We start from the raw sequence: 25,953 nt of genomic DNA, 5'->3' as shown, positions 1-25,953 counted from the left end.
CAAATAGACGAAATAAAATGAGATGGATTCAAATTCAACTCCTCCACAGTCCTAATTGTTGGAGTTAATCCCTCCAGTAGCTTTTCTCTCCCTCCATATCCTTCTTCACCCTGGCTGCCTGATCTGTTTCCACCGGGAACCTCTCTCCTATTTCTCTTCTACCTCTCACCACCTTTCTTCTTTGCTCACATCTCCCTCCAGGACCTGACTGCGCTGGTGGCCAACGGCACCATCAGCTCCAAGCCACCAGTCACCCTGCGGCTGGTCATCCCTGCCAGCCAGTGTGGCTCTCTCATTGGGAAGGGAGGGGCAAAGATAAAGGAGATCAGAGAGGTGAGCAGCCAGAACGCAAATCTACTCCATCCTCCTCTTCCAGGAAGGTTCAACACTGAAATATGAAGAGAACAAAGCTCCTGCAGCAGAGGGGGGGTGGAGCTGGAAGAGAGAGATATATCTTTTAGCACAATTCTGCTTTTTGGCCCTGCTGTGCTCTGTTAGAGAATACAGTCCCTCAGCTTGAATTAATTCATTATCAGTGTGCTGGCAATAATCAGTACAGTACAATTCAAATTTATAAATTTAGCACATTTAAGGTGCTGATAATATTTGTGAATAGCATAAAAGTATAAATGAAAATAGTGCATGTATTATCAATTTATTTAGGTCATAAGATACAAGATCTACGGCCATGCAGCAAAATATAGAAGAGGTATATGCAAAGAATAAGGACTATAACTGACAGTTAAAAGTAAATGTAGTGTTAACAATACCATAACCAAACACATTTATGTATTCATTGTGGCAATGCTAACATGCTGTTTTTTAGAGGATTTAATTCAGCCAGAGCACTCTATGCCTGAAATATGAGGCAATTCCATCTACAATATGCCACAATTTTTTTAAACCCACAGAAACACAATATTCTTGTTGTCTTGTCTCCTGATTTGTCTTATTTCTGTTACAAGAAATACTATAACATTTAATACTTAACAGAATGTGTAGTTATTTGACCAATAAACAAAACATAGCACATCTTGTATTTTCAGCCATGCTGTGGCAGTCATTGCTATTTGGAATTAAAGATCAAAGCTCCTCCAATTTAGCCTCTTGAAAAGATGATGGTGTATCTGTTCAAAATTTTCCCTGGTTGTTGAATTATCCAAAAGTATAAAGAGAATAATTAAAGCAGAGGAATTAAAATGCAGTGCTACATTAAGCAACCTGAATTCCAGCAAGGCAGTTATTTCAGAATTGAAGGCTCTGACTACGAGAGCCTTATGGTCTTTAGTCAATGCAGTTCTTCTTCCTCTGTGGACTATAGGTGTTTTCACACATGCACTCCTGAATTCTTTTTTTGAATTATTATTATTTAACACATGCTGCCCTAAAAATCGTCCTGATTTTCTTGTTCACTAGTTTGCCGTTAAGTGGAAAACTATCTTCACCATGCTGGTGGGGTTTGTGTTGAGAGGGGTCTGGAAGCAGACCATACCTTTCTGATGGCCACTCTCACAGACTGTTCATCTGAGACACCACATATTTCAGAAAGGAAGTGTTGTAATTTGCCAGTATGGTGTATTTCCAATTTTTGCATTTTTTTAAAATTAAACTATTCAAAAACAAAGTCTAACAGTTGCATTCATTAAATAACCACAATACATTACAGACTAAGAAACATTTCATAAATGAAATACAAAAAAAAAGGTCAGAGCTCTAATCTGGGATTAAATTATAGATAGACCCATTTTAGCAATAAACACACAAACAGTGGCTCACTTTAGCTTTGTTATCTTTAGCTAAAGTTCACATAAGTACACTAGCTATGTAATTGACGTTACTACATAAGCCAATGTAGCTAAGTTATCTTAAGCTACAGAAAACATAGCTAAAGCTAATGAGGCTACATAGCTTACATAGCTGCTTTATGAGTTTAGCTCTAGCTCAATAGCTACGTTGGCTACATAGCTCCATTACAATGGCTAAGTTAGCTTAAGTAGCATGAGCTTTAGCGAAGGTATCTAAAGCTAACTTAGCTACACAGATAACTTGGATATGTAGTTTTAGTAGCTGCTGTGTGAGCTTAGCTTTAGCACTGTTAGCTACATAGAGTACACAGCTAACAGAGCTGTGTCAGCTATGCTGGTTGTGTTGAAATGTTTAATGGAGGAGGAGCTTTTCTCCTGTAAGCAGACTGTTTACTCGGCTTTATTATATGTTTTGTAATCAGGTTTTGCAGATCAGGTTTTTAACTTTAAATTTTGATATCATAATTGTGACCGAAGCCAGATAAAGTTCCTGCAAGTCGGCATTCCGGTGGTTGAGAAAAATGGATACAAAGTCGTTTTCTTCAAAATGATCATTTTTTTCCCATTTTATGCAAGTCCGACATTTAAACTACTCATTTGATGAAAAAAGTATTACAAATGTGATATTTAAAAGCGCTAATTTTGTGTTTAAAAATGCCCTATTCTCGCAGTTGCTGCAAGGATATTGAGGGGAGGAGAAAGCGAAACTGCGGGTTGATAATTGGCCACTCAGTCTGCCATTGTTCCCAGTTTTGCCCATTGAGATGGACAATAACAAACACTGCATGGCTCAAACACCACCCCCTCAGCACATATACAGCTGTTTCTAGTTATCACCTTTAACAACAAGCCTCAAGATGCGCCCTGCAGCGAAGAAAAGTAGAAGAGATGATGAGGAAGCAGCAAGAATTATCAACAGACTTCGGACAACTTCAAGATCACTCGACAGAGCAAGTTTGATGAAGGCGGATTTCCTATGGGAATATTTTGATGAGCGTCACCAGTCCGACTCAGAAGCATGGTTTGGGTGGACTTTATGTAAATGTGGCCCTGTTGTTCACGCCCATCACCCGGCCTGCCTGAAGGTAGAAGAAATCTTGAAACTTTGAACCTGGTTTTCTCAGAGCAAACAGGAACTAGAAGTTAACATTCAAATGAGCATATCTTTGTAAAATATGCTCAGATTAAGGTGTATGATACACCATTAGAAAGCTTGGAATCTATGCTTTCATAATGTGTAAAAAACTCAAAAATGACCTCGGACGACTTGCAGGAGTTTTTACCAGCTTTGGTCACAATTGTTATCTTAACCCTTACCATAACCCTAAACTTAAATTTAATCCAATTTTATTTCTAAAGTAATTCCAATCTGAGATGTACAGCATCTCAGATCAATAGTTAGGAGAGTGATTATCAGAAATGAACGGGCTGCAGACAGACTGTGTTGACCTGTGGCCTCTTTCCTGCATGTCAACCCCCACTCTTACTCTTCCTGTTTTCCTGTGCTATTCACTTTCCTATCCTCTCCTGTATAAAGGCAAAACACCCTTTAAAGACACTGTGAGAGATGTGGTAGGTATTCATCAATGTCATGCAATATCATAAAAAAAATGTTTGCTTAACTCCAAAAAGAAATTGTAATTTTGTTTCTTTTAAATTTGTTATCTAAATATTCTGTCCATAGTTTGCAGAGGAGAGTTGACAGGATGGAAGTGTTTTACTTGGCAACATTCTAATCTCTGAATATTCACATGAACAAGCATGATAAAACCGAATGCATCTGCAACCGCTCTCACATAGTCTTAGTGCCCTCAGTGCAAACTTGACTCAAGATGTAGCTAAGGCAGACGTGGGAGTAAAGACAGACGTTATCTATGCACAGCTATTGCACTCAGCTCCAGGTGTTTTAGGAGTTTTTCAAACATTTAGAATCACCAATTAAAGAATCTATCCAAATTAGGTTTTCATCAGATCGGGTTATGCACTTGGACTTTTAAGGTAGGAAACTGGAGAGACAATGCGGCCTGGATAGATCATTTCACACAACACAAGGTATGACTCAGCAGCATCAAATTTAAAAGAGAAACCCTCTTGTCTTAACTGAGGCTGCTCAGTTGAAACATCAGGATTAAACTGATCAGATCTGCTGCCAGAGACATCTGACGCTGTAACTTTAGCTCTGTACTGATCCACAAATAGAGTCTTGTCTCATTTTCTGTGGTAAGACAGGTTTTCTTGTCCTGTTCATAACACAAATTTGTTTCAGTTACAGATTTGTTTTGTTTGTTTGGTTGCTACTGAACACAAGCTTTCATATAGAAGCGTTTTGTTACGTGTGTGGTTCAATAACGGCCTCCAGAAACACTGCAGCCTGATAAAGACACAAAGTAAGACGATAAAAAGCATGGCTTCAGGCCTGCAGACATGCTTGAGTAGAAATGAATCAGCTAAAATTGAGAGAATTGGATTCACTTACTGTGGGTGACTTTCATTGTTTTGCAACCTGACTGGACCTGACGTTGAACAAACTGCGTCTTGCTTGGTTTCTGTCAGTATTTGTGGGAAAATATAAGGTCAGAAAAGCCAGTAGGGAAACACAGAAAGCAGCCATGGCTGTATAATCAAGACTGGTCTAATCTGTAGATTCAAACTTAATCTCTTTTTTTAAACCCCTATCATTCGCAGAGCACTGGAGCTCAGATACAGGTGGCAGGGGATTTGCTGCCCAACTCCACTGAGCGAGGGGTGACGATATCTGGGAATCAGGACTCTGTAATCCAGTGTGTCAAGCTCATCTGCACGGTAATCCTGGAGGTAGGAAGTGTCCCATTCCTCTTTTCATTCACCTAGCTGACATTTTGTCAGAGCTCTGCTGCCAAGACGTGATGGAAATAATTGCTGTTAACGTGCATGTTTCATTTCACCAGTCATTGTCTATTCCACTGCAGCAGAAGTTAATGCATTTTTAGTAGGCCGTCTTAGCCTTCTGTGTTACGTAACGCTATCTCTGAGAGAAGTCGACTAGATATAGAGTGCTGCAGAAGCATGAGTCTGTTCCACTATCTTCATCTCACATAAAGAACAGAGTTCCTTTATTGTTTGGACCTCCTGTGCTTTAATCTGCCAGGTTAAGACATCACACAGAGCCAAAAGGTGCAGCGCAGGTCAGAGCTCAGTATTGTTGGAGAGGACACTAAGCCGCTAACAGAAAACAAACCGCCCCGCAGCCAAATCTGTCCACCTTTGGACAACAGCTCTCTTGAGAAAATCAAGGAGGAGATGAGAGAAAAACAACCCCGAGCACAGTTTCTCCCTGTGTGTTCATGGAAGTGCACAAGTCCTTTTTGTTTTAGCATCGCAGCTGGACCTGACTGACTAATTGCTAGTTTGATCCAGTTTTCCAGGGCTTTCTTCAAAGGCTTCCAAGTTTCATTAGGATTCTGTACCAGCGGCCGCTTGCTTTTGGTTCCAAGATTTAAATTATGCAAAGTTATACAAAGAATTTGCTGTGACTGCTGCGGCAGAAAAGATGCTCTACATTTTAAATCCCGAAACAGTATCACCAACATTGCAGCCACTTGATAAGATATACAGTGTCGTGTACACTGTATAATCCCCCTTTTTTATTAGTGTTTGAAGAATTTTATCTTCAAATTTCTCCTTGTCAGTGGATTCTTGATGTATCCAGAGGTTGAACCGCTGCAGAGCCCGCAGCTCCAAAGCACACTGGAGCTCAGAGCTGTTATTCGCAACGAGCTCCCACTTGAGCGCAGTTATTCAATAAATGAGTAATAATATCAAAGGAAAACAAGGGAGAGAATATTGTCAGTGTCATTAGCACTTTAGATCATCATTAATTGTAATGGTATATAAAACTAACAGAGCGTTCAACACTGTTATTTGCTCTTAGTGCTGCACTCTTAGCTGCTTAGGACATTTCAGAGGATGTTCAAGGTTTGGCACGTCTGTTTTTGTTTCTTCTGGACAAAGCAGGAATTTAGTGATGCAGGTATTAAATGTACATATTTGTTCACAATTTCCTAATTTTTCTAAAGAAAAAAGAATTGAGTCCATATTTGAAAAATTGTCTTTTTTATGATATCTGGAAAAAATGTGTAAAAATATATTTTTCACTTTTTCTTTATAAGGGAAATTTATTTGAATGTTAAGGTTCTATAATTACCACTAAGACAATGCAAACTTTCTGAAATTATATTTCAAATTAAAATTTATGGTAGCATTGGTAATATTGAAAAAAAGAGTATTGCTATTCTTTTATGACACATAGTTCTAAGTGGTCCTTATTTGTTTTCATTTAATGGACCCGCAAGATTTTGTTACATCCTTACACTGCAAGACTGAACATTAAAAGGTTATACAAACCCAAAATAGCTTTGTCAGCTCTATTTTTCTTTGTTGGTAGAATACATTTTTAGTTTTAAGTAAATAGTACTCAATCATTGTAAGTATTTTTGTCATTATACTCAAATTATTTGACAATCATCCCTTGATCTGCAGAGGTTTCCCAGAATGCCTTTGTGCATTAGACACTGCTGCACCATGAGTGAAGTTACCCTCTCAGTTAGACAAGTCCTGTCTATGGGGAATAACATTGACCCTCTTCTTCAGCCAAAATCTCAACCCTACCCTACCATGGACAGAAAAGGGCACAGGCCCTGAACTGTCCATCCAGGCTCAAGACTACCTTTGACCTTTGAACATTGACCTAGCAAGAATGATGTAGTAAACTCTGAGGAAGAGCACTTTCTGGGTAAAAGTGCACCTATCGAATAGAATAACTTTGGGGAGCTTGATTGTTCAAAATTAAAGTATGTGAAAGACGTAAGGGAAAAGTGTAATGGATGAGAAACATGTAAAGTATATATTTAGCTTGAGTTATACTCAGAAAATGTATTTCCACTTCTTAACAAATTTCACCAAGTTAAGACAAACAGTTTGAATATTTTCAACTTGTTCAGTTTTAAAGTGTACCTCTGACCTTTTGTCTTCTTTTTGGTTTTAAAGTCTCCCCCAAAGGGTGCCACCATCCCCTATCGGCCAAGCCCCTCACCAGCTGCAGTCCTCATCGCAGGGAACCAGGTAAGAGTGATATAATAACACACACAAGTAGGATCAGTTCTTTATGATACACACATTCAGGGATTTCCACACCGTTGGAGTCTCCTTATCAGTTGTAGGGTCTTAACAGTTGGGGGGGGGGGGGGGTTACTTAAGCTATCATAATGAATGTTTGCCTGTTTAATTCAAACAAAAATGTTTAAAAGAATAATTGATGTGATGTAGTCAAGTAAAAATGATTGATAATATCAGGACCTTGCTTAAGGTTCCACTTCAAAAATTTGGAGGAATTGTGTCTCTTGTTGCAGTCTGGATAAGATTTAACTTGCACTTGCCAATAAGAGGGTATTTGGCAGTAACAGTTTATGTTCTTGAGAACAATAATTTATTGGGCTTGTTTGTGGATTCGTCAGATACTTTCATTAAAAAAAAAATTTACAAGGAGGGACTCTGAGGGCATTGCTTAATAAAGTCAAGAGTCCAATGGCCATGGTAGAGGCTCTATGAGATCAAGCTTTTAATAATTAAGCCAACTTGAACACGTTTACTTGGTGCATTTTTACCCTTTTCTTTTATAGCATTAGCATTCTCAGAGCTAAGTGCCAAACACAAGTACAGCTCAGGTTGATGAGAATGTCGATGCCTGTTGAATGGTCAGAATAGCTACATTTTTTCAATCAGGTCAGACAGCATGTCTTACAAACTAGCCATTTTCTTTTCTAGCTCTCAACTTTTTGACCCTTTTAACCTGCATTTTACCTGTGGTTGGTTTATTAAAAAGGGGATAGATGATCAGAGGTGTTGAAAATCATCCAGAGGGACAAACAGAGATAGGACCTCAAGTTTAAGACTTGGACTCAAGTCACACTTATATTGCGTGCAGATGTGTCTTAAGAATCAACATGGTTTTGGCTCACAAGTCAGCCTCTTTAGTAACTTATTATTAAAGGTTGATTTATGACATGATGCAGAATATTTTCATATCATTATAGTATTTTTCAGTATCAGTAGCAGTTGAGAAGAGTACATTAGGTGAGACATTGCAGTACAACACAGCATGACCTGTAAATGCGTATCCTGAGAGTCTACTTCAGTGAAGTAATAATTATTATTGCATACTACTAATAGTTCTATAACATCTTATAACGATCAACAGCTAGCACTACTCATACTTCTTGTAACAACAACAGCTAACTGTTAAAATTTAACAAAATCTAACTTAACGTCAGTAAATTTCTAATGCTGAAGTCATTAAATCAAGGGAAATACCTAATTATTATTAACAGCATCCAAAGGCTGGTTTTGATAAGAGGTTTATTATAGACATGTGACTTTTATATTACAGACTTATTAAGTTACCATTGCGCTACATTTTGGAGGCAAGGGGGATTTACAGTAATTTATAAGAATTAGTAAGGACCCAGAGTAACCCTGACTGTTATTATGTATTAAAACCATAGAGGACTTGACCTGGACTTGCAGGAACTTGTGCCCCTCTCTGGGACATGAGTGTCTTGTCTCAGTTGTATTTCTATCTTACTAATGGAGACAGAGACATTTAAGTCCTGCCACATCCATAGTTGAAAACATTTCACTGTTCTCCATGAACTGTATGTTCAGTCAGTTCTTCCTGATCGCGATTGTCTTGCGACAAACTAAACAAGAACACAGAGATCTGAAATCTGCTGTGTGGCTGGTTGCTCTACTAGCAGGGTTAAGAACCCAGAACTAAGTTTCTGTAAGCTGCAGGACAGAAAAAATTGAACCTTTAAGAAGACAAAAGTGGATACAGGCAGTGAGACGAGATGCATCAGCAGGAAGAAAAGAAAAGCTATGGGACACTCGGTATGCCGATGTGCGCTGAGAGCCTTTTGGTGCTCTTCTCATGCCAAGCTTTTATTAGATCTTTTATAACATGGGATGAAACTTTCAGAGAGCTGAGGGTATGTTCCTTGATTATTATTTTATGAGTCACATTTTGTGGTTTGGGCAGACAAAATGTAGAAGATGAAATTTATATTACGCTCTGCAAGGCCTGGTTTCGATTTTTGTGTGATGAAAAGGCAATGTTACCAGGTGAATGTTAGGATAGGTGTGAAAGTCTAAGCTGAGACCATTCAGAGGGATCATTTGTCAGGTAAATGTGGAGAGATATTGGCACTATGTTTATATGACTATGACTATGTTTATATTTTTCTCTCTGTAGACATAAGCTGCTGAAATGATTCTCTACTAAAAATATGTTCAGCTAGCTCACACTTTGTTAGCACCTGTTTTCTCCTCTGGTGGGCCAGGCTTTCAGAGGATGAAAACATGTCTGAAGAATAATCAGATGAATTACTGGAAGTTAAACTGCAGTGGCAACTGAAAGCAACATTTGTGCATTTGAGTCCTTGCTGTCCATCGGTTATTTTTTGTGCTTTTATTATGACTTTATATGGAACTGTACTTTTTAGAGACACTACCATGCCTGCAAGATGAGGAAAATACTGTGTGGAATGATATTGTTCAGCAATGTTGATGATATTACTTGTGGTAAGTAAACTGTTCCCAACCCAACTTTATTCAGCTTAAACCCTGTGTTGTGTCTGATTACTGAATTATAATGTAGGCCTGCATACTTTTTCTATTCTACATGTGTGCACAGTTAATGAAAGATTTTTCAGTTTCACAGCACAATCATATTTACGGGCATTATGTCCCCATTTACATAATGAGTGATGTTTGTAGACATCATGTCATAATGTCATTTGTTGTGTTCGGAATGTTTTTATAGGAAGTCATTTTTGCAGAACTAGGAGAAACTGACATCTTTTTTAATGACAAGGTTTTCGACTTGAAGTTGCTTGACATTTTGGTTTTATTTGAATAGTTTTGAGCTTTTAATGGAGTTTTTAATGGTTTTGTTAAAAGCAATGAATCCAATTTTGTCATATTTTTCTGTAAGTAGCCACAACTGTTCAATAAGTTTTCCACAGTCCCTCTTTTATAATCAAAAATAATCTAAAATTGCCAAAGTGTTCTTCTTTTTCACCACAAAGTCTTTGTTTTTCACATTTTCTCTCGTGTCTCTTCTGTCTTGTACATCTTGCTAACTCTTGTTTCTGTCAGTATCAAGTCATACTCAGGTACTCACTTTGGCCCTCATTAATCAAACATGCATTCACCAGAAATTTGGGTGCATGTCATTTCCACAAACAGATCGGTATTTATCAATCTGGATAAGCTATGCTCAAAACCCATGCCAGGTCTGAGCTCATGTTTGCACATTTTCAATTAAGTATGGGATTGTTGAAATGTGGAACAAAGGAGCATTTAATTTAAAGACTAAGACTAAATGTACAAAACCTGGCAAAATCAACACTGGTCAGACATCTTCAATTCAAGAATCTATGCTGCTGTCACAGTCAGCAGGCAGCATTAGACACAGGCTGATTCATTAAGAGTGCCCACTGATTTTTCTTAGAAATTGTACATCATTTGCACCCACTATCTGCTTTGTCTCAAGGTTTACTTCACAAAGCAAACAGAGCCAGTGGTACTCAGACAATAAGGCTTTACTACTCTGTTTTGTCTTTTTTTTTTTTTGTCTTAATGTGGGGAGAAGCTATCTGCACTTTTCCTCTGTGCAGAGCTCTCTCATCTGAAGGAGAACAGTTTTGTCCACATAAAGATGAAGAGCTTAAAGATGAGGAGAAACCTTTTCAAGTGTATTGTGTGGTCAGATTTTAAAAATGTAACATGAGTTTCACCATGCAAAACAAGCTTATCTCCCTGAATGGGCAAGCAAGGACAACTCAAAGAAAAGAAAAAAAAGGAGATATAAACTTACATTCTCGCTTTACATCTGGCCCCAAAACCAACCTTGCACATGTGGATGAAGTCTAGAGATGCTGATAGCCTCAGACTGGGATTACCTCTGGCTGTATTATCATTAATAGTAAGTTTTATTTGCAGACTTTTTTTTACAGATATTTCATTCTAAGGTCATACAGAGGTGGAATTGCTTTCCTGGTCACTAGAAAGTTTGAGTGTGGCATCTCAACTATCATAAATACTTCACTACAGTTGCCACCAGACAATTATTGCTCCACTCTTATGCATGTGGCTGCATGAATGAATTTCATATCTTGGCATCTCAAAAACCAAGTCTGAGTAAATGAAAAGATCACATTAAGAACGGCATTTTAATTGTGAGAATTTCAAATTAGAATACTTAAGCATGATTTTATGGTTGAAATCTTTAAAATAAAAAAAATCGTATTTAATGTATAATTTTAAAGTTAGTAAGATCATGGACCAAATATCTGTAAGTTCTTAAATGTCAGGGTGGCCAAACTATTACCATAGAACTTTTATTTTAAAATGAGGTGGGTAAACAAAAACAGATTGTGGCATAATTTTTCATCCACTTGACTCCAGCTGACACTTATGGCAATTGGAAATTGTTTGTTGATCCTTTTCAAGTAGAGATAAATACATTTCTTGTCAGTCCCAGGTGGACAGGTACATTTTCACTGTCAACCAATATAAAACTGCTAAAAATGTGTTTTACCATAAAACTCTTCCTTTCATTAAAAAAAACTGTATGTGCCCACTTTCTAACAAGAACAAAAGTAACATGTCAGATGGTGCAACAGCAGAAAGTTTCACTCTATGAAATGATATTATTTAAAGTTCTAAGAATATTCACTTTACTTCTAATAAGGTAAAACAGATATTGTGTAAAAAAGATTAGTTCCAATTTTGCATAGGTGAGCAGGTACACTCTCCAGGTCAGACGATACAACTAAGGTTAAACAGCAAAATTTTATTTTACCATAAAATTCTTCACTTAGTTAAAAAACATATATATCCACTTTCAGACTAGAACAAAAATAACAACTGGAAAAGCACTAAGTGAAGAATCCTTTAAAAAATTCCTGGATCCGTCCCCATGTTTCCCCCGCCACGGCATTCACTGGTTATTCCTTCCCCGGTGGGGTGGAAACAAGGTGAGGCAAAGCACTGGCTTTGCTAGGGGCGGACTGTCATGGTGGAAGCGTTGCCAACAGATGCACTGACAGTCTCATCCATGGTCTCACAGGACGACTGAAAGTCATGGCAGAGGGTGAATATTCCTCTATTCCTCCCAGCATTGTGAGTATTCTCGCTACAATTCGCTGTCTTTCTCTCTGAAACGCTTCGACTCGTCTCCTCAACCGGGCGTGCGTCTTTCAAACTCTGTAAACTCCAAAACTTTAAATAGAAACACACCCAAAAATGCTGCTGGGATTGAAGTTACTCATGTCCGCCATCTCCTGGTGTAAAAAGTGGTAACAGCGCAGACCTCCGCCATTAGCTGTATCTCCCAATAGTACAGGATCCTTTAAAAAAATTCCTGGATCCAGATGGTGATCCGGATCACTCCCAAAATCTAATCACTTCTTCATTATGCCATTTCTGACATTTCCTAAAAATTTCATCAAAATCCGTCCACAACTCTTTGAGTTATGTTGCTAACAAACGAACAAACATACAAACAAACCCACCTGATCACATAACCTCCTTGGCGGAGGTAAAAATGTGTCAGAGTATTTATCTGTTTGATTTGAAATTTGTTGCAAATGTCAGGTCAGGCAATTACAATGATAAAGCCTTATGTCATTGACCCAGCTTATTAGCTAAAACTCCTCAGAGATGAAACTGTCAGCATCAAAGCTTTTCATTCATGACTGAATAGGCACACAGCCAATCACTGTTTTCTTGTTTGCTTGTTTTTTTTTTTTGAGGGTTTGAAGGGTGGGGTGGGGGGCTGGTAGGCCCTGGCTACCACTGGATCTGCCCCTGGTCAGGATGAGAGCTAGCTCTGTGTAGCAGAAAGGGGAGTCTCTAATGGTTAATCTCCACATTCAGACACAAAACAAGAGCCAACTGTATTAAGCTGCCAGATTCTATAGGACTGTTGGGGCTTGAAGATGATTAGCACAGTATGCTCTGTAAATCAGACCTACAAACAGAGCAGATAGTGGAGCAGAGGAGCACAGTTCCAGCAACTATTTGCTGCCAGTATTCTTTTGTCTTTATTCATCAAGGCATTATGAATTGAGATGATAGCTTTGGTAGAAAATGTGTTCACCATTTATGCTCTTCAATCAATTTATGGAGAAAGAATACTTCTTGTCAAAATTTTTGTTTACAGAATTAACACAGTGGCATTGCCTAGTGTCAAAACTAAGAAGTACAATTTTGTCAAGCGCAAGCTTATTCTAATTTGGGACATGTTTTATTTTTTTTCCAAAATTTGCTAAAATGGACCATGGGCCATTGTTGGCCCTAAGGCTGTACTTAGACACCCCTGACTTATGTGCATAGGAAGGGGACAATTTTCCTCAAATGACTTAACACTGACTCATCTAAATACCAACAGAGAGACACTGCTTGATCTGTAGCTCTGTAAGGGGTCAATTCAACCAACATAGTCATTCATTTTGTGAATTAGGCCTCCAGTTACCACCACAGTAATGGCAGCTGTGAGCAGAACATACAGATTGGTCACCAGATTCATCAACAGCTGTTGAAATATTTTGAATATTTAAGTGTTAACTTTATGGTGGTGTTTAAAATATAACAGGGGTAATGTTTGACCTGCTTGTGATGCTAAATATTGGATGATTTTCTTTCCCAAAGTTTAATCTCCTGATTAACATGATTAAGTGTACAAAATTGTATGTATAGAATTACCTTCTGTAATTGTAGAGATGTTTATTGTAAATCAAAGTGATGGATGATTAACAATCAAATTATGTTAATGTAATCCATAATGTAAATTGGGGCTTTAAATTTTGAGAACCACTAGATTTGCATTAGCAGCTGGCATGCTAACTTTCCAACCTGCACAAATCCAAGAATCAGCTTGTATGAAGTCAGTGAGAAGGTCTGACCACTGATCAAATATTTTGTTCTTGGCTCACGGTTGAAACGGTGCTCCTGTAGGTGCTCTTTGGTGGGGGATCGGGTGGTTTTCGAGTGCGTCTGAGAGTGGGGTTGAGTGGTGCAGATGCCGCTGTTTGAGAAGGGACAGATATCCGCCCTCCCATGGAGCAAGTCAGAAGATTAGCGAGTGAGCCTGGAGGTCTGCCTGCCGTCTCCTGCAGCTCCGGCAGCAGCCAGATATTCTGCATAGCTGTCAGCAGTTCCAACGCTGTTTGTGCTGCCTCAGACTCCGCTCAATTTACCGAATGGCTTTGTGTTTTTGATATTCCCTCGTAATAAGCTATCAAATTAAACCCGGGGCGAGGCACTGGTCACTGGGAGAAGCTTTAATGAAGGCTGTGCAGTGATAAGGGATGTTTGTATAATTTGTCAGAGAAGGAAATGAAGTGGAATGGGAAAGGGTCTGAGGATGAGTCATGGCCTATAAGCCTGTTAGGTGTGTTAAAGTGTCAGAAATGCAGCCTCCAGAGACCATCTCAGGACAAATTTGATCTGCAGTGAAAGCCTCAAAATATGGAATTGGAAGTTATAACTCATTATTTTGACGTCAGATTTACCATGGAGGGATTCAGCTGCTGAGCACACATCTATTTACACTAATCATCACGCTGATTGCAGAAGTTTAGGCTATAAACAGATATAAACATGAATATCTTTCAGTAATGAGCTGCATATTTTCTCTCTTTTCTTCTGTCTGTAGGTGTTTGAGGCATCAGAATTCGCACCCCACCCTTTGTACTCAGTCACCCAGGGGGGCCTGGACCTCCAGCAGGTAACTAGATAACATCTCTGTTCTTCTGAATTAAAAATATCTTCATAAAACTACCAAACATTGATCTTTAACAGTGTAGAGGAGTGCATGAGTGAGTTAAAGGGCGGATCTGGGTGGTGAGTGAGAGCAAGGGCTTGTGCGGCATGTCCAAATTTACACAGTCCATCATCTGGCACGAGGCATTAAAAACAACAGCTGAGCGTAAGCTGTAGCTATTGTTCTCCCCCTGTCGTAAGAGCTATAACCCCCTCCTGAAACACGATGCCATCACACAGCACCACCGCAGCTCGGCCAGTGCTTTTTTAAGTCCTGCCCAGCTCTGCACCAGAAACATTTCGGCTTTGCGAATATTCCTCCCATGACAGCAATAGCAGATGCTGTCATAATATCAGAATGGGAGCATAAGCCTCTGACAAATCAGGCCCTAGATTGGAAAAAAAGGCATCATTGAGGGTAATGAATTTTAAAAAGTTTACGATTTTGATCAATCATGCTGTAAATGAGAGGATTATTGCTTCTGATATGATCTGTTTTTGTTTTTTTTTCCCTGATAAAAACAAAGCTGTAATGCGCTGATGCACCATAATGGCTGGGATCTCCTCTTCAGTTTATGACCACAGAGGAATAAGAGCCAGACTGCTGGCGTCAGGCAGAATTGAATTAGAACAGAGAGACAGACAGACAGAGGGATAGAAAGAAAGACTATAGATAGATAGATAGATAGATAGATAGATAGATAGATAGATAGATAGATAGATAGAGTGTGGATGTGGAGCATGAAAAAAGCGGGTTAACATATGTGAGTCTGCATTATTCAGTATAACGGGGATGGGTGATGCTGCAGGTAGACATGAAGACGAGGAAAGAATGAGTACAGGAGATTACTGCTGAGAAATGAAGCATAACGCTGAGCAAATACAGGTCAAATAATGAAGATTGTTTTTTACATAAATAAATAACATCCCATTTCCAATGTGGCGGAGAAAAACAATTTTCCATGATTGACGCTGGTTTCCGCACAGAATTTAACATGACTTGCAGCAAACTGACAGGATTGCATTAATGATATTTTTACAGCACCAAACAGGAAGTGTTTGCGTCAATAAATGCCTTTGAAAATCATTTAAAGGGGCAGTTCAACTAAATTATTTACCTTGTGTCCTATGCAGCAGATTGTACAGATAATTTTGAGCTTTATCAGCCTTGAGAGCTTTGTGGTGTGTTTAAAAACTCCATAACAAGAGAGGTAAAAACCAGTGTTTCAAGCACAGGTTTCACAGTTTGATGCTTTTTGAGTTAAATTTTGTATTTTTTTTCTTCATCTGTGATTGATGCTAAAATTGTATTTTTTGTTTCTCTTTGTTATTATTTAAGCTCAACTGGTCATATCAGGAGAAATGCATCCATATATAGTCATATTAAATTTATATTTTCATGCTGTATACAGCTGCCCCAGTGGGAGTTTATACACATAAAAACAATAAACACATCATAAAATACCAATAAGAAAGCAAACAAGATTTTTTTTAAATATTAAGAAGATAGATTAAAGGATACTGAGCATATTTAGCTCAATTAACTCCACCCCAGGTTATTTCTGACTGCGCCACTAATTTATGAACTTATCTAAAGGGTTCATTTCTCTGCAGCACATCTTTAAATCTACATAAATAACAAACAGCTTCTTTTTCTGTTATTATTATGGGTATTTAAGGTGCAAAATGAGAATTATCCTACTGAAATGACTTCTTTAATTTAAAAAAAAATGACTCCTCATTTCTCATATATTTTTTAGTTGCCACTACCACTAAAGGCTGCCGTTCTGTTGCTGTACCTCATTCATGTTTTGTGCTGCTTACCTGTGATGGACTACAGTTATTCTCTGCCTTCAGCTCTGTCACCTAAAGAGCTCCTGTAATGCACTTCACTCCCCCCACCCCCTGATCTCCATAACACTGTTGCCCCTCTACACATTTCCGTGTCAAACAGAAGCCAACATGCAGCTCAGACCCGCCCACCTCTGTTGCTTACTTCTTGCTTTGAATTGAGGACTCTGTTCAGCATAACTGCATTCAGTAAGGTTTATTAACAGTAAACCAAAGATTCATTCCATGGATGACTTTCACATAGCGAGGGAGAAAAGCTGTTGAAGTTGGCCTTCTTGAGCAAAGCTTTTAGAAATACAAGAAAAAAAGTATATTGCAACCGGTGTTGGGTAATGTTACTTTTAAATGTAACTAAACATGCTCTCAGACAACAAACTGGGCAGAGGCATACAGAATCACATATTTGCTGTGCGTAATAACTGTGCATAATTGAAGTGGCTGCGCAGCTGATTCAATGAGGACAATACTTGAGCTTTCAAACTTCATTCACTGTGATGATGTTTTTGTCCCTTTCATCAAAAATCCGGCATAAGGGGAATAACTCCACAGTGTAATACTGTCCTCTCTGCCATCTAACTAGCCCAGTAAGCTAGCAATACATGCATTCCTGTATGCTTAGTGGTGTTTTTTTTTCTTTCACTTGTTTTGTTTTTGTGGCCACAAAAGGGAAAAGAAATAGGGTATTTTTCTTTCAGTTATGGATTACTTTTATGAAAAAAGTAACTAAAAACATATTACTTAAATTGTGAAACTAATGCTTTACATTCCTGGTTACAACACAAAAGTAATCAGAGTACTGAGGAAGGAGGACCACTTCCTCTTTTTATTTTTTATTTTTCCTTTCAGTCAAGTTTTTTTGGGCTCTTGCCCTTTTTTAACAGGAAAGCTAAAGGCTAAAAAGAAACTGGAAATATGGGAACAGAAAGTAGGTAAAGACATGTACACAAACATGTACAAAGATTGGGATTTGATCCTGCGACCAGTGCTTTGAGGACTGTAGTCCCTGCATATAGACTAAAACAGGATGGCCCCTTTCAACAGCTTTTTTCCCTCATTATGTGAAAATTATCTATGAAATGTCACATGGAGTGCAGTTATTTTGAAGAGTGATGAAAGATATTACCAGGAAGATTTCAGTATCACAGATATTAACTTAAAAAATAAAATATTGTTATCAGGAATAAGAAAATATTAGCCAATATTTTAGCTAAAGAAATCTGCTTGTATCAGCTGTAAATATTGGCCATACAAACAAATAAGTTGGTCGATTTTTAGTCTGGACAAACAGACCTACTTCAGCTGAAGTATTTTTCTTTATTTGTCATCATTCCTTACACTGAAAGTTTTAATTTTAGGACAGAAATTTGTTAATTCTTCATCCTCAAAATTTAAGAAATGCTTTTCTTTTGGGGCGAAGGTTTTAGGTCTGAACTACATTAAAAGATTGGTATCAATACAGGCAAAAATATTTTGTAAATATTGGTACATTGGATATTGGCAAAAATGTAATAATGTGCATCTCTACTTTAAAGCAATAAGTCAGCAGTGGAGGTGGGAGTAGTTGAGCAGCAATTCTCTATTTTGTTTTGATTGAGGGCCCCCTGGTGGCAGAATTTACATACTGTGTTTACAACACATCTTTGTATCTACTTAAATATCTAATGTCTGTTTGGTTTGTTCTACTTTGAGTATTTAGGAATGAGTTTATTCTTTATAAACGTGTCTGGTCTTCTTAATCTAAGACTCAAATAATGTCCCTATTCTGGGTTTAATAGTACATATTTCTTTTGGCTTTTAAAACTATTACAGCTATTATATTGTTTCTATTGTAATGTATCTCTTATTTCTAGCAGTGATGTCTTTTAGAGCCTCAACAATCAAAGAGAATGGCTGATTTAAAAGAACACAACAACCTCACAGAAGCAGAAGAATTCAACAAACCTGATTATTAAAAAAAAAAAAAAAAAAAAAAAAAAAAAAAAAACTTTGCTTTTTTGTCAGGATGGACTTTAAACTTTTCACAGAATCCAGTCCATATAAAAGCCATCCACACTGAGGTCTGTGGAATAAACCAACTAACGGGTACACTCTGTCTAGAAAGACATGTTCCTGCTGAATATTTTATATTTCATCTTTTATGCTGGGAGAACAAACTTCCATTAACCTACATTTCATCGAGGGGGAGGCAGAGACTGTGACGTTATCTCAAAACCTGAACTAAAACATTTAAACGCCTGCTTCTGTCTGCATAGAGGACACAAGTAGATGTATGCAGTAAAATTTGGCCAGGTTTTTTTTAACACCTCTCCTCAATGCCTCGCTGTAAAAACTAATTTCTCTTATTGTGAAAAAAAACAGGCTCGTATTGACAGTGAGGCACTTCCATTAAGAGGCTGCAGATTTATGGCCTGTGTGTGATGCTTTATTGCTGTAATTTACCTAATGCAGGATGCTCTCCTCTTCCAGGCCTACACTTTGCAAAACCAATACGGCATTCCACACTCAGAGGTATGGCCATTTGTGGAAATATTATAATTTAATACAGCGTGAGTAGTTTACGGTTTTAGTGCATTACGCTCTGCTTTCTGCTCTGCAGCTGGCCAAGCTACATCAGCTGTCTATGCAGCAAGGCCTGAGTCCCATCGCCCAGCCGGCTTCCACTATGATACCTGGTATGTATAACATCCAGTGTAAATCAGTATGTGTTCAGGATTGTCTGACAGTCAAAGAAACGACTGAATAAAGCAGGCCGCCCTTGCTTTCGTCTTTGCACTGCTCTTTCATTTGTAACTTGTCTCCGATTCTCAACCTGCATTAGACATGAGAAGAAAAGAATCGCTTACATTAGCCGCACTGATTATGGGCTTGTGTCAGTGAGGAGGGAGGAGAAGAGGCTTTATAGCTCCCTCATAGAAACTATTATGTGAAATGATACGTTCGGCAGAGTCAGAGAACTGGGTGAGAGAAAAGAATGAGTGCGGCGTTAAACATCAGTCCATTAAAATGGAAATTAACTGCTTTACTATATCTAGCACTTCTCTGCTCAAAGGGTTTTTTCCTGACAAGTGAATTGTGTTTTTTTGTGTGTGGCTTCACTGACTAAAGGAGTTGAATGAAAAATAAAATGTATGATATGTCAATTTTATTCAATGGATGCTTGTATTCCTCTTGTCAGGGATGGACTCCAGCTCTCAGACATCTCAGGAGCTGCTTATTCCCAATGATGTAAGGAGAACAACAACTTACTTTTCCACTTTTTATTTTTTATGTTGTTTGTGTTTTCAGCAATGACGGAAAAAAATAGGAAACCATCGCTCATCTCACACACTCACAGCACCAGAGCAGATTTTAGATGCAGTAACTGCAACTGCAGAGACTTCAAAAGAGACGGGAGACATGTTGGCAACTTCCTAATTATCCCCATTATTTTAACCTCAGACTAACCCAAGGTTAAAGGGATTCTGAGCTGATATGGATCCTTTGGCATTATTGTCTGTGCTGCAGTTGCAGTGTCTTAGAGTGACTCCCATGAGTGCTCGGTAAATCCTCTCATGTTCCCTGACCTACTTAGAGGCTGTCTGCTGTCAAAACAGCCAATAAGAAAACAGACAAAGATCCTTTCCCCTCTTCACTTAGCCTCCACCAGGGTTTGATGAGATGTCTCTCCAATCTTGAAAATGGAAATCACAAACACAAAGATTGACTATAAAAGGGCTACTTTTCCCCTCAGATGGTCACTCTCCAAATATACTTGTCTGGTTTTGGACGGAGAGCATCTGGCTGTTAACTGCAGTAATTTGCTTCCTATTGAATTTCATTTTCAAAAATCTGGAGGAGAAGAAGAGCTCTCTTCTGCAGGGAAATTTGTATCGAGGCCATTTGTAATTCATAACTTAATTTGAAGAGGGTATATCCAGTTTAAAACAGTTCGAAAATCATGCAGAAGAAGGAAGTATTGTTCTGAAAATTAAAGCTCCTGTGAGGAATCATTTGAGGGTTAGGAAATGAACTTTAATTAATACTGGTTACTTTATATGATGCACAAAGGTCAAAAAAAGCTTGAGCCAGAGGTTCTGTTTTTTATTTCCACAATCTCTACTAAAACCTTTTATTGGACAAGACAACAATAGCAATCAAGGCCACTTGTCCACAAAAGTTGCCAATATTAAGGCTGCACATTATGGGGAGGCTTTCAAGGACAAACTGGAGACCCATAGAGGTCTGCAAAATCGTGGTCCATTTTAAAAGTAAGCTGTGAAAACCACATTTTATTTTCAACCTGAATAAAAAACACTATTATCGAAGCAAGAAAAAAATGAGTTGTATTTATTTATGCTGTAGTGCTGTTTATTTTTATTGAAACCCCCTTTTTCTCTTTAAACAGAATGCAATGTTAACAATGTGGAAACTAAATGATTAGCAAAGTAATGTCAGACTTAAAAGCTAGGCCATGATTTGCACAAACAACAAGATGCCAGAAAATAAAGTAGAAGAAATGGAGACAACTTTACTGGAAAATTGTTAAACAATGTGCAGAAACAAAAAAGGAAAAAATTGTCAAAAATGGTTAAAATTCCACAAAATTGAATAACTAATTTAATAAACAAATTTTAATAATTTAAATAGTTGCAAAAAAGAGCCAAAATGGCGAAAAGTGGCATTAATAGTCAAAGTGGATAAGACAGGGACAAAAGCAAAACAAATTTGTTAAAAGATACAAAAATTGAAGAAAATAGCAAAGAGAACTAGCAATAATGGGTTCAAAGTGGTTAAAAAAAAGAGTCACATTAGGCAAAAAGCTACAAAAAAGGTCCAAGTGGCAAAAAGGGTCATAAGTGGAAAAAATAGGTTGAGGGTGGCAGAGAAGGCAAAACGACATAGAAAAATGGGTTTATAGTGGCAAAAATTGGCAAAAAGCTGGGTTATAAGTGGCAGATGGGTTAAAAGTGACAAAAAAAAGCAAAACATAAGGAAAAAATGGGTTTAAAGGAGAAAATGGGTGAAAAACAGCTAAAAGAACTGGCAAAAGCAATTGGTAATCATGGGTATAAATTTAAAAAAATGGCAATAATAGGTGATAAGACATATGTTTAAGACCTAATAAGGTGTTAAACATTTCATGAAATAGCATAGCATTGTAGTTTTTATAGCATAAGTCTCTCAAATGGCTTTAATAACTACATTTTCTATTATTTTTTTCTTTATTGCAGATTGATATAGCTGATAAGACACCAAGCAATATTAGATATGATGCCATATTCTTCTTAAAGCTCTGGTTAGGAACTTTTGTTTTATGAAGCTTAGCATTAGCACTGGGAGGACATGGTGGTCATAACCCTAGCTGCAGCCAACTGATAGAGTTATGGTCTCCCATTATTCTTAACCAATCACAGCTCATTCTCTTAACAAGGCAGTACTTTAAATATGGCTTCCTTCACACCAGTCCCTGAGTCACTAAGGCTGATCACACTGGGCTGCTAGGATAGCTTTACCTCCGTATGTCATGTTGAGTGGAGGGGTTTAGTACCTGGAAAGTCAAAGCATCCTGCCTGACTAACCCAGAGAGCATCTTTAGAGCAAAGCCTTCATCGTCAAGCAAAACATCGGCAGTAACTGGTTGATGAGAGAATTTCTGACGGACGCAGCAGTGGGAGCAAATTGAGGTCAAGTGTCCTGCCCAAGGACACAATGATGTATGGCTGGGGATTGATCCTGTGACCTTCAGATTGAGTGATGGCTGACCTCACCTACTTATACACAGTCACTCCGCTGTCCTTCTTATTTCTTTGCCAATATTTTCCTTCACCTTTTTAGAAGTCATTTATAACAAGTATCTCCTGTTTTTTTAACAGCCAAATGTATCACTTGGAGAATCTTCGATGTGAAAAATTTAAAAAAGTAAGCTTTCAATCACTCTCACTGATCCCCTATAGCTCACATCAGAAGTGACAGCCATTCAAAATATAAATATGTAAATGTCAGTGAAGATGTTGGCGTTTATGTTTGCTTTAGAAGCTCATAAAGAGATATTTACATACATTTTAGTTTAATCATTAACCATCTCAAAATGTTTGTGGCATAAAATGTTATACAAGGGCAGCTAGGAGACTCCTTAATATGTTTTGTAGATTCTTATACAATTTTTTGAGTGCAGTCAATTTTTGTGTTAATTCTGATTAATTTATCACAGAAAAAATTAAGATGTATGCAGATTAATCTCATTGATGGCATCCCACAACCTTCCAATGTAGCTTTGTAAATTACATATAAACTGGGTCTGTCAAAAATTAATTTAGTAGTTAATCATGATTAAGCTTATTTTATGATCTAATTTTAAATTGCCATTATTTGCATTTTAAACATTTTTCCTGCCCTTTTTGGATTTTTTCTGCCTTTTTAAACTAAAGGTAATTAACTTCCTGTCTGACCTGCCTGCTTTTATTTTGAAAATATCAAAAGGAACTTCAGGTAGATTGAAGGTTATGACATGAACACTTCTAAAAAGGAACTTGTTATGGATCGATTAAGTTATAAGGCAACAGTACAAAGGTTAATGTTTATAACACAGGGTGTAGATGAGATTTGTGTTGTCTAGTTAGCTGTCTGTGAGTTTTTGAAAGTGAAATATTACATTAGGGAGAAGTAGTGGACTTAATTTACATCACTGTGGCTGCAGGAAGACTGCAATTGTTTTGTCAAAGCGTGCTGGAATAGACAAAGCATGTGATTAATATGATTTAAAAAATGAGTGGACTAAATATGGGCCTTAATCTCATTAATGCATTCATGCTGACAGCCCTACTCAGAACACATGCTAAAAATCACTGTGATTTAACATTTTATAGTCCTGTCAATCCCAAAGATCAACAACATCTGAATTCAGTTCTTAAGTGGAAAAACTGCTCTTGGTCTCCTCTCCTCCTGTACACGTCTGCCTATAGTGACCAACACAAACACACAGAGGTGCTGAGGTTCCTCCAAACTGCATCTACACTATACATCTAATGATGTGCAATCTTATACCTGAACCTCTTATACAAATCTATGTTGCTGTTTTAAATCTTTTAAGAAGTTCTGATGCCATCCAGAAGCATGTTTTTATGATCCTTTAGTGACTGTGATTATTAAATCTACCTGTAAGGCAGTCTTTCTCATATCATCAATATATGCCATTTATCACTATTAAATAATTACAAAGCCTATAATCAGTGATATACTTTGTGACTGTAAAATAAACAGTGTTAATTTAACTCTCATAGTGTTAAATTCAACACTTTTCTAAGTTTATATAATTTTGTGGGTTCCAAGTCAATACAAGACTTTGGAAAATGTTGATATTTTGACTCTCTTTGTGTTAGCTTTTGACACTCACAGTGGATTTTTTACACATTAAAGTGTACTTTTAGCAGAATATGGTGTTATTTTGTATCACTTTCTGTGTTCATTTATAGCAGCAGCCCGGGGGCCACATGCTGCCCAGAACCAACCCCAAAGTGGCCCAGCCTGTGGTCATGCCAGATATGCAGAGGGCAACCTGTTTCGCAAGTTTTCATAAATTCCCACAGTATTTCAGACCATCAATGCAACATTCTGGCTAGCGATGCTGACAGAAGTAGCCCAAAGATATCGAGTACAAAACATGTCCTTTTCAACTGTAGCTGCAACTGTGCTAATTTAGTTTCAATTCACTTTAATATATGCCAGGGTAGGATGTGGCCAAAATTATTATTTACAGAATTTCATTTTATTTAATCATTCTATTTATTTTATTTTTATTCAAGTGAAAAAATGGACTACCTCAGGTTATGTTGAATACAGATCTGTTGTTGTGTTTGTTTGCACTTTTTGATGTGCTTTTGTCATGTTGCCAAATTTAGAAGGGAGACTGTGAATTAAAATTGCATATTTTTCTTAAATTGATCTGTATTGGTTCAAAATTTGACATTACCAGCTGCTTACTGGGCACCGAAAGCGTCTGGCCCGGCTACATTTTTTCGATTTTAAAATTTGGCCCAGTTGAGTTTGTAATTGAATTGCCCTGATTTATAGTATTTATCTTTTCATACAATGTCCCATTTATTCCGACAAACATAGAGCAAAAAGACAGACACAGAGGTATGAGATTTGAAAAGGCAGTTGTTGGCAGTTGTTGGATCAATTGACTCTACAGAGTTGGATTAATACTGTTGAAAGTGAAGACCATTCCACTCAGAATGGAGTTAAAATCACACTTCAAGAGTTAAAATCAACTCTGAAAATTTTTAACACTGAAAATTCAACACTCCAGTTTTTCCTGTATAAAAGAAAAACTAAATTTAAAGCCTCTCCCAAAAACAGTTACATAAAGAAAACACAGCATGTGTATTTAAAGTGAATAAGTAAGTGGTTTTTAATCTTAGGACCAACAACTTCTTCTTAGAGATCCTGAGATTGAGACCCAAAAATAGAGCAGATCAAGCTTTGGCTGCTCCTAAATAATGAAACAGTTTATCTATCCACAGAGGAGCTGCTCGATCATTTGACACTTTCAAATCAATGCTGAAGACCAGTCTTTGCTCGACAGCCTTCAGTGCAACTTGAGCTCAGTCCTTCTATTTCTCTTATTATATAGAATCCAGGAAATCTGTGATCTCTTTATGGTTTTATCTCTGTCCTTATTTTCATCATGAAATATTATTCATTTTAGTACTCGTTTTTTATTGTGTACACAGGCACTCTAGGTCTGTAATTGTGGTGTTATTTTGTATGTCTCAAATAGCTTGGTTGTACAGCACTTTAGTCGACATGCTTGTTTTTAAGTGTGCTTGATAAATAAACTACACTTTCTAACAGTAAGATAAATATAAAACCCTATGATGCAATTTCTAGTTATATGCATCTAAAAATACAAACATTTATATCTGACAACAAAATACCTTTTGGCCTTTAAAATAAAGTAAAGAGATTGATGAGTTTTCAGCATACTGTATAGGCTATAGGCACATCCCCTAGGCCACATTTCTAAAATGCCTGTAGGTTTTTTTTTTCCTCTATGTAAACCCCCGCGTGGCGAGTGGCACAATGCATCAGAGGACTGAGGGAGTCCAGTTCTATACGTGACAGGGACAGCTGTGAGCTCCAGCCATTGTTCCAGAAGAGAGGACTTACAGCCATGACTGAGCCTCCTCAGCCTTCCGTCCCCCCTCCCCACAGGCCAACCGAGCTCCGACCACACAATCCGGCTCTGTGTGCTCACACAGAGGAAGACTTCACACCCACATACACACACAGATGCATTTAAAACTGCTTACACCCAGTCAGCAGTATACCGCGTACTTCTTCTGCTCGAGGAAGATTTAGCCGGAAGAAAAATGGCTGCACCCTCAACATCCCATCCCTCTTCCTGTTGTCCTTTCAAACGACTGCCTCAGCAGGAACTCAACAATATATAGGCCAC

At 37.8% G+C, this 25,953-nt stretch overlaps 1 protein-coding gene across 2 annotated transcripts in view; it reads left to right on the top strand.

The window, feature by feature from the left end:
* The window catches only part of pcbp4 (poly(rC) binding protein 4), a 77,967-nt gene that overhangs the window by 42,149 nt on the left and 9,865 nt on the right, over positions 1-25,953 (top strand). For both annotated transcript variants that reach the window (XM_041798348.1, XM_041798349.1), the window contains exons 6-12: positions 202-333; positions 4,491-4,619; positions 6,831-6,905; positions 14,560-14,631; positions 18,984-19,025; positions 19,114-19,189; positions 19,693-19,742. In XM_041798348.1, coding sequence (XP_041654282.1) covers positions 202-333; positions 4,491-4,619; positions 6,831-6,905; positions 14,560-14,631; positions 18,984-19,025; positions 19,114-19,189; positions 19,693-19,742 — 576 coding nt within the window. The remainder of the gene's footprint in view (positions 1-201; positions 334-4,490; positions 4,620-6,830; positions 6,906-14,559; positions 14,632-18,983; positions 19,026-19,113; positions 19,190-19,692; positions 19,743-25,953) is intronic.

Source organism: Cheilinus undulatus, linkage group 11, assembly GCF_018320785.1.
Source record: "Cheilinus undulatus linkage group 11, ASM1832078v1, whole genome shotgun sequence".
Taxonomy (NCBI): domain Eukaryota; kingdom Metazoa; phylum Chordata; class Actinopteri; order Labriformes; family Labridae; genus Cheilinus; species Cheilinus undulatus.
The sequence above is the reverse complement of the archived record's forward strand: the minus strand, read 5'-3'. Positions and strand labels throughout refer to the sequence as shown.